This window comes from Poeciliopsis prolifica, unplaced genomic scaffold, assembly GCF_027474105.1.
Source record: "Poeciliopsis prolifica strain line A6 unplaced genomic scaffold, Auburn_PproV2 SCAFFOLD023, whole genome shotgun sequence".
NCBI classification, from domain to species: Eukaryota; Metazoa; Chordata; class Actinopteri; order Cyprinodontiformes; family Poeciliidae; genus Poeciliopsis; species Poeciliopsis prolifica.
In genome coordinates, this window is record NW_026562398.1 from 7,659,348 (window position 1) to 7,669,224 (window position 9,877).

At 35.5% G+C, this 9,877-nt stretch overlaps 1 protein-coding gene across 1 annotated transcript; it reads right to left on the bottom strand.

The window, feature by feature from the left end:
• Positions 1-1,319: 1,319 nt before the first annotated feature.
• On the bottom strand, positions 1,320-9,029 carry LOC129370457 (matrix metalloproteinase-19-like). The gene is made up of 9 exons (XM_055046470.1): positions 8,579-9,029; positions 6,425-6,513; positions 6,210-6,340; positions 5,925-6,137; positions 5,077-5,322; positions 4,274-4,375; positions 3,360-3,524; positions 3,146-3,273; positions 1,320-2,217 (listed from the first exon to the last, which is right to left on the bottom strand). Exons 1-9 carry the CDS (start codon positions 8,693-8,695, stop codon positions 1,978-1,980), a joined length of 1,431 nt encoding a protein of 476 aa, XP_054902445.1. The 5' UTR covers positions 8,696-9,029; the 3' UTR covers positions 1,320-1,977.
• Positions 9,030-9,877: the final 848 nt, after the last annotated feature.

Below are 9,877 nucleotides of genomic sequence, written 5' to 3' on the forward strand. Positions count from 1 at the left end.
GAAATTGGCTGCTGCAGCTTCCCGGTACACAACTAGAAGTTAGGTTTTTGAGGCAGAAACTTCTGTACTGTTGGGTCTCCACTAGCTGGAACCACTCTGATTTATCAACAAGTCATATCACAATAGAAAGTAATGCTAACATTAGCTTAGCACTTTGGGAAACTGCTGAGCAGAAAAACATCCTTAGCAGTAGCAAGTTGAAGGATGTAGTTGTACTGAGAGAACAAAATATAAATTTTTAACCAAGTTATACTTGTGTTGACAGCAAATTAAAGCTTCCAAGATCCTTTTGGAACAAAATATGCAAAATAAATAATGGGATATGTGGATTAGGAAATTGAGGAACTGTTGTATGATTGTATTCAGTTTACATGGCATTGTTTTAATTTATTTTTAATGTGAAAACCAATTTTAAAAGATTACATTTGTAGAAGCCTGAATTACTTGGACAAAACAAATCTTGATCAGAACGTTCATCGCTCGCTTAACTAAGAAAAAAGTTAATTTTCTCAAAGTAAATGTCAACAAAATTGTTTAACTGTGGACTGTAAACTATTACAATGTTGAGTTGGACCAATAAAGCATTTTTTCTATCTTATTTTAAGATTATTAAAATGATTTTTTTAAATTACACTGTTATTTTATTTTATATTAATGCAAACTAGAAATAAAAAATCCATCCATCCTGATAGAAAAATTGACTTTTTTTAGATACAGTTGCTGTTTTCTCAACAACAAAAACTGAGCAATTTGTATTCGCACAAAATACAGTATTTGTCATAGTGACAGAATTATGCAAACATTTAGTTTCTCTCCAGAGTAAACAGAATAAATTACCAAGTCATTTTCTTAAATGCACTGAAAAAATCTTTATTAAATCTAAAAGTTGCTACCTTGACCAGAATACATTTTTAGATTGTTCTTGCAACAAAGATTGTTGCATTTGACAGATTTTATGTTTATGTCACTTTAAGCAGTGAACTCAAATATTTGTTGTTTTTAAATTAGTCTGACGTCATCAGGATGAGGTGGAGGATCTCTGACCCGAACCGCCTTCATTAGATCAACATGCTAATCCATCCACGGATTGTTTGCACGAGAGGTAAACTTTCTATCAACTAATCCAAATCCTGTAAAGGTTGTGCATCATCCACCATGCAGGTGGCTTCACCTTATCTGACCCACTGACACAGGAGAAAGTAAATGGGAATGTTTTTCAGGAACAATATTTGTGTTTGTGGCACTATGAATGCTGTGCTATGCAGTCACTTACAAACAGTAACTTTTTTTTTTTATCATAATTTTATTGTTGTCTCAATAGTACCACAAAATATTGCGATAAAATTCTGAGTCCATATGGCGTCTTGTTGATAAAGACAATCAATTTGTATACTGTTTATACTTGCATGTATCAGAACCTTCCAAAGCCATAACGTCATCATTTGGGCTTTCTTATATTGTTTAAAGAGGTAATCTCGGTGTACATAAATATCTGATTTTAAAGAAAGCACAATTTTAAAAACTCCTAATCTTGCATTTGGCAAATAGATGTAATTTTAATAATCCTAAATTACCAAAAACAGAAAATGTTAAGTCTTGTCTGATCTCCGTCAGTCAGGGAAAATAATGTTATTTTGTAAGATTTTAATTCTATTTCATACAATCTCCATAAATCACAGAAAAAATATAAAAACAAGAATACAGTAAAATACACTAGGGAGACACTGTTTCAGGGTAACATTCACTGACTACTATACAGACTAAATAAATGAGAAAAAATATAAAAAAATATGACTATAAATACCTGTCATGTGTTATTCCTTTATTGCAGTAATACAGTGTCCTCTATTTGTCAGCGAACTGTTTATAGTAACAATATATTTCTTGAACCTCCAGAATCTGAGTCAAATCTTCCCTCTGCTGTTGAAACATTGTGCAGATTATGCCTGTGTTGAACGGCTGGCGGCCTCTAGTGGCTCAGTCGTCGCATTGCATCCAGGTAGATGCTGTGTCCTGAGGATACTTCTTCTCCACTACTTGATTCTTCTGGTTCACACGCCAGTGCTGGCTACCTTTAAACATGTACACATAGCCGTCTGTCCACGTCACGGCAGCATCCGTGTTGCTGGGGACCCCATTGAAGAGATTCCCGATGGGTCTGGGGTACGCACGGAGGTCCGTGGCGCCAAATTCATCCCACGGCCAGTAACCAGAGCCCTAAAATGGAGAAAAGCGTAATTAAAAGAGAGTAAGTAGATGGAAATGCGGATTAATAGTGAGGAATAGATTATTGAAATGATAATCAATTAATTTAGTACTGATTGAATTGATTGTCTAACTGAAATCTGCAGACTCCAGAAGAGTCAATTTGCTGAAAGAACAACAGCAGCAAGTGCAATTAGACCAAAACTGTAAAATAAAATATTTTTTATTAAAGAGTACTAACTGAGCAAAGAGAAATTTTAGCAGTTTGATCTTTTTGTGGCCCAAAATGATAATGAATTTGACACCACTGTCATTGAGAACAGGCCTGAAGCGATTAACTGGATTAATTGTTATTGAAATAATTAACTAATTTAATAATCAATCATAAACTGCAGCATACAGACACAAAAAAATGCCATTTGCTAAAAACCAACCTTCTTAGATGAATAAACAAGACAAAAATGTATAAAAAAATAAATACATTTTGCATTTAATATTAAAAAATACACATGTTTTGTAAATATGTTCTGCCCAGTTTTGGTTTCACCTTGTAGAAATTATGTAAAGCACCTTTTGCTATCCAGTTATACGTTGGTAAATCTAAATATTGATCAACAGATCAGCTCTATATTGGTGTGAAGTCAAGCAGAAAGGCCTGCACTTTTCTCATGTTGATTGTAAAAGCTTTTTGTTAGCTGCAGATCTATCCTTCGCTCCAAATGATGACGCCTTCACTAAACAAATGGTGTTACTGTGTTTTAGGTTATGAAATGTTTATATTTGAGCATGTGAACTGCATCCTTCAACATATTTCTAGTAATATGTGGCTGAATGAAAAATATGCAGAATGTGCCAGTGATTTTATCTCATTAATAGTCACAATTGATTAGAATAATTGATTAGAAGAATTATTAGTTGCAGCCCTACTTCTGTTTCTTACTTTCAAAAAGATCAGCTTCTTGTTCTTGGGGAAGTAAAGGGCTGAGTCGATATTTCCGGGAATGCTGGTCAGACGTTTAGGGAAGCCTCTGTCGAGTTTGAAGCCAGTATACCTCCACACTTTGTCTCCTGAAAGGCAGAAAAACATAAAAAAAAAACACTGAGAGTTTTCTTTTTACGACTAAAACTTGGCCTGCAAAAATAACTGGATCTACCTTTCAGGAAGTAAGATTTTCCAGTCCGCTGAGAATAAACAGCTGCATCGATGCTTCCTGGCAGCTCCTTCCACAGAGCAGAAATCACAGTGGGAGTGTTGTAGCCAGAGCTGGACACCGTCCACACATACTGTCCACTGAACACATATGTCTTACTGGGTGGAGCTGAGGAGAAAACGGGAGGAAAATGACCACTTCCTCTGGACGAAGCAAAGTACGACGGCGTATTACGGCAGTTGTATATAAATATATAAAAAAAGAAGAGTAAATGTTGCCCAAAGAATTGAGATTAATCTTAATTTAGCAATTTGTGAGTTTGAAAAGGTGAACATTTCCTGAAAAAAGCCCTCCAAAATTCTGAAATGTATTTCATGAATTTTCTTGAAATTTCAGAGTTTGAAAAGTCAAACATTTGTGAGAAAAAGTCAGAATCTCCTGGGAGAGCTCCCAAGTTTATTTTTCGCAAATTGGTGACTTTTCAAATTCAAAAATTGTCTTCCAGAAAAATACTGAGATTGATCTCAGAATTTCAGTTTTTTTTTTGCAAATTTCAGACTTTTCAAATTTTATATAATTTTTTTCATGTTTTACCAAGAAAATTTCTGAGTTATTTTGAGCTTTTTCTTGCAAATGTTAAGTTTTCCAAACTGATAAATGTCTGTGGTTTTTGTTGAAAATTTTGGAGTTTAATTCTAGTTCTTTCTGAGAGTTTTCTTGCTAATTTTAAATTTTTCAAATTCAGAAATTTTCTTGTTTTTCTGGAAAATTTCTGTTATTAATTTTTTTTTTTTTTAGCTTTTTCTTGTAAATTTTTGGCTTTTCAAACTTAAAACTATAATTTTTGATGAAATGATAGCAAAGACATGAATGTTTTAGTGAAATATAGAGCGAACTAAGCACCAGAGTCTCTGTACCTAACATAACTGCGTCCAGTTTGGCCTTGCACGGATCTGGGGCGGCGCCTCGCGGCACCGGCTGGTGAGGAATCACAGATGGAGGACTGTTCTCTGGTTTTCCTGAAATACAGAAACAACTGCGTGTCATGTGAACTGCTGTTTAAAGAGGAAAGTCATATTTCAGAGGTATTTAAACTATAAATCTAAACATATTTTTATCAGCTTTGCTGTTGATGTTTCATAGCTAAAAAGTAATTTTAAAAGAAGAATTATCTTCAAAACCAGAAGTTTTTAAGATATCATACCAGAGGTATGATATCTAGCAGGTTTTAAGATCATAACACAAAGGAAACTGATAAAAAGAAAGCATAACTAATAGCGATGGCCTTTTGGGAAGCTTTAACTGCATTTTCAGTAGAGAAGTCTATTTGGAAATCTAGTTTGAGTTTGAAAAGTTAAAAATTGGCTCAAACAAAAGTTTCCAAAAGTCTAAAATTTCCATGTTTTTCTAGAATATTTCTTAGATTAATCTCAAAACTTCACAGTTTTTTGGCATAGGCGTAGACTGCAGTGAAAAAGTTGGATATAGGCCACATTTGGGGAAAAAAAGTGGATTTTGACCACATTTGCTTGCTGTGTGAACCTGATCTCTGTATGGTGATAAATCGACTGCTGTATTTTGGGGTACAGAGTGTTTTCTTTTTTTTTCTGAGCGGGAGAGAAAAAGGATCACAAGCTAAAAGTCTGAACTGACCATATAGAAACTTATGCATCCTTTAATAAAGACAATTAATGTCTCGTTCGTCAGATTCAAGCATTACCGTACAAAGCTTGGATCCCTTTTATATCATCCGGATGCAGCTTAAAGTCAGCGCGGTATCCGATATAAATGGGTCCCATAAGCGCGGTGTAGTACTGCGAGTGGCCCAGGCCGAGAGCGTGACCGATCTCATGAGCCGCCACAATCCTCAGGTTGGAGCCCGAGCTCTTCCCCTCTGTCCACACTTCATCTTCATCAAAGTGCACAATGCCTGACTCGGGAGCATCAGCGTGCGCTAACACATGACCTGTGGACGAAGAAAGAGTGTCATCTCACTCTTTTTCAAATCTCACCTTAAAGGCGACCTATCATGCTAAACACTTTGCAGATAATTGCGCTTCTATTTGTGTCTCAACTGCCTCTAAAAAAAACACCCAGGTGTTTTTTTTGGCAAAATGTTCATGTGTTTTGGTGTCTGGAAAATGAGCCTTTTCAAAAACCTCACGAATGTTAAGTCACATTTGTTACCTAGCAACCCAAAGTGGAGCAGAGCGTTTGGCAAACTGGTTTTACCGCTGTATGCACTCTACAATGGCTGCTGGAAAACATAAGTGTTTCATTGTGCAGGAGGTTCTACTAATGCTTTTCAAAGATGTATGGTTGTATAATTGCACATTTGTTAGCAGCCACTTTCAGGTGCAGGTATAAATGTTGAGTTAGGGATTTGAAGTGACAAGATGCCCTAAAACAGCTCAAAACAGACTGAACTGAGCAGAGTAAACCCTCCTTATCTAAAAATGATTTTGTGCAAAACATCAAGTGAAGAACATGTTTGTGTAGCATAAAAGGTCACCTTTAAAACAGCAGAAATGTCTACAAACTTGTGAGGCGATCTAATTTTTCTCCCACCTCGTCCATCAAAGGGCACTGGACAGGATTTGTCTTTTGTGTGAAAGGAGATTTTTATGTCTGCTCTTCCTTGATGCAGCTCCCTGAACTTTAAAGACGACACGTCGCTCCAGTACTTGAATGCGGTCTGGATGGCCTGCCGGGTCTTTGCTGCGCCCAGGTCCGGGGTGTAATTGTAAATGCGATACGTCAGCATCTTCTTGCGCCAGTAACCTGTTCAATAATAACCGTGATTAATGCTCTTCACCGGTCTGTGAATGTGTTTCACGGAGGAAAGAAACCCACCCATGATTCGATATTTGAGAGAATTGTTACTGAAAGAGTCTTCCAGACCGCAGCGGGGCTGCCTCATCATTTCCAGTGTGGATGAATCCAGGTTTCCAGATACTTGAAGGTTGGATACTTTCTGAAAGATTCTGACATGAACATTAAACTTAACTCTCATTGATCCCAATGAATAACTAATAACAAATGAGGATGTGAACCTCATTAAGCGTCACCTCAGGGCCTCCTCTATTTTTTCAGGTGGAGGGTTGAGATGTGTGTTGTCCAGTGGGATGTGCAGGTAGCCATACTTCCTTAAATATGCCTAAAAGAAAATGCAATTAGTTTAACAGCTGGACGCCAAATCAATTTATTGGACCCTGGAGGGAAGGGCTACTGCCACGTTACGATCATAATCTTCACTGTATTTGATTGTGCATGTGATTCCAGTGAAGTAAATGATGTTTTACAAATCAGAAAGACTGGCAAGTAACAAAACTGAACCACGTTTTTTTCTGAAATTACAGCCGTAAACCTGGAATGAGGAGTTTCTACCAGCTTTTCAGATGTAGACACTGAAATTCCTGCTTGTTTTTGTTTACAAAATTACAAAAAGCTCAGTCAAATAGACAAGATTCATGAACAGCAACGTTCAATTTCACTCGCATGACTAAACCAGTTTAAACTGGTTTTTCTATTTATTACTGCCCTCTTATGGCCAAGAGAGGTATCGCTGTGTTAATTCACTACATTTTGTTCACACAAAACTAAAGTATTTCGTATGTTATCTTTACTAGAACCGATTAATTTGACACAACAAACACATTTTTTATGTGTAAACTTGAAATGAAATACCAGTATTTTATTTAAATACTCATTTAATATGAATATTAATTCCCTGTTTCACATCTTTGAGGGCAAATTTGTAATTGTCCAATTAATCTCAATTGATGAGGTCATGCTAACACACTGCAAAAACACAAAACCTTGTCAAGTATTTTTGGTCTAGTTTCTAGAGCAAATATCTTACAGAGACATTTTCCCCAATGTTATGAGCAAAATAATCAGCCAGTGGAACTTATATTTTTAAATATTTAAAATAGTATTTTCAAAATCAATGTTATTCATTTAAAACAAGTTTCTATGTTGCTGAAAAAACAATGTAAGTTAATTTTTCCATATTTCAAATTGGTAAAATCATCAGAAAACGTGGGATAAATGTTTGCTGTTATGCTGATGATACTCAACTATATTTATCAATAAATGTTGATGTGTTAGTTGGGCAGACTAAAGACATAGAAACAGAAACTGATTAGTCAATCTCCTGATCTGGATAGTTTTGCATTGGCCTCCAAGAGTGAAGTAAAGCATCTCTGTGCTATTTTAAAACCAGATTTTGTAATTGAAGTCCAATATTATACAAGTTTCTATCATTTTCTATTGTAATCTCTGGGATATTGCCTAATTTAGAAATATCTTGTCCAGGGGTGACGCTGAAAAACTGGTTCATGCATTTTCTACTTCAAAGCTGAAGTTTTCTTTCCTTTCACAAAATGGAGTTAAAAGCTTCATCTGATCCAAAATGCTGCAGCAGGAGTTGAAAGAGAAAGATCTCCTCTTTCAGCTTCCCTCCGTTGGCTCCTTGTTAAATCCAGAATATAATTTAAGGTTAGTTAATAATCAAACTCTATTGCATATCAAAGACCTGAGAACTTCACTGAAACTTCAGAAGTTGAATGTAAGGCAGATATTTTAGTAATCAGTATAAAATTATCAAAATCAAATTACCCAGGAGCAATGTCGGGATTTTGCTGAGATAATGACTTGATGTGATTTCATTAAGTAGACAAAAATGTAAAATTTTTGAAATAATTAGCTTATTATCTTATGATCGGTGTATCATTTGATAAGTATGTAAAGTAATTTTAGTTCAAATTGCCTTGAGATTTATTATGAATTAGTGCTAAATAAGTAAATAAACTGAAGTGCATTGAATTTCCTTTCCCTGCCAGTGAATGTCAGATTGAAAAACCCTCTATAAGGTCTTCAAAATATAAACTTATTCCATTTTAAATTTTTCACAAATTTATTTTTGATCTGTTTCTATTTGGAGCTTAAAACTTAAGCATTATGAAAAAAAATTCAGTTCATGTTGAATTTATGTCATTAAATTGACTAAATGTTTACAACTTCAAGGGGTATGAATACTGTGTAATACACAGAATATACTCTACAAACTTTTAAAAAGTATTTATTCAATTAATGATGATAATAAAATTCTAATAAACATTTAAATAATTGAGTATTACACTGAGTTTTCATTTATAGCTATTAAATTCCCTGTGTCTGCAGTAAAACTCCAGCAGCAGCCCGGTTCGGTTTGTTCTTACCACAGCTTCTGTGAGATCCTCTCTGCTCAGAGCAATAGATGAAGCTGCTGTCAGCAAAACAAGAAGCACCATTAGCTCCAGTCTGCAGAACATTTTCTGCTTTGGCTCCTTTCTCATCTCAGATGAAAAGAAAACCTGGTTAGAATAAAGTCTGTTGATTTTGTTTATAACTTAATGCATGTATTAATGCTCTGTCTTCCTGGCTGTGGCCACAGTCATCCTCTGTAAATTTGCCCGTTTACATCTGTGCTGAATCTGGTTCGTTTTTATAGCGAGTATTTGCCCAGACATGCCTCCTAACCACACAATAAAACCTTGACAAGGAATGTGAAGTGTGGAGTATAGAAAAAAAACATGCTAATTTCAGGCACAAACTGCATGATCGAGTCTTTGCACACCATCATTTTGAGCCCCTTGAAGTGTGCAAAAATAACTCAGACATGTTGTTTGCTTCGAAGGGAGCAAATTCAGGGATCAGGGCTGTTGAGAAAACGGGGCTAGTTTCGTGCCAGTAATGAAAGGTGCTGACTGTGATCAGATAAACATTTAAGTATAAAACAAGAAACATGGTACTGATAAGCTGAGGTAGCTTGAATCATCCCGAACGTGTGCGAACGAGGAATTAGTCCCATGTCTTGCAGCTTCTCCAGATGATTCTATTTTCCTGTTGCTTCATTGTTTCCAGTTTGTGAAACAACAAGGGACCACATTTTCCCTGGAGGGACAAGAGGAACCGCTTGTTATTTCGCTTCTTAATGTAGGGTCACATTCAAGAGAAACCAGCGACGCCTCCAAGTAACCATTGCAACAAATCAGTGACAGAGAACGTCTCGTTTTCAGTCTCATTGAGAAACAATGGCTCATAAAAACTGAGCGGAGACAAAAAGTTACTTCTGTAAACCTCAACCAAAATGTAGTCATTCTGAGAAAGGTAAAAGATTTTTTTCCAGTCCCTTAGGTATTTTTCTTTCTCCTCCATTAGATTAAGCCAAGTTCCAGATGGCTAATGAAAGTTTAATTTGATGCACACTACAAAAACACAAAGTCTTACCAAGTATTGATGCTTTGTTTCTAGTGTAAATATTTCACTAAACATGAGACAAAACTAACTCAAAAGTAACTTTTCATTAAGATAAACAATCTTGTTTCAAGTAAATAATTCTTGAATATAGATCAATAAAGTACTATTTTCACTTTTAGATTATTTCACTTATAAAATGTGGAAAATGTGCAACATTATTATGATCTGTGAACTTTTTATCTGTTTATTTCAAGCAAACAGAAATATAATATGGATCA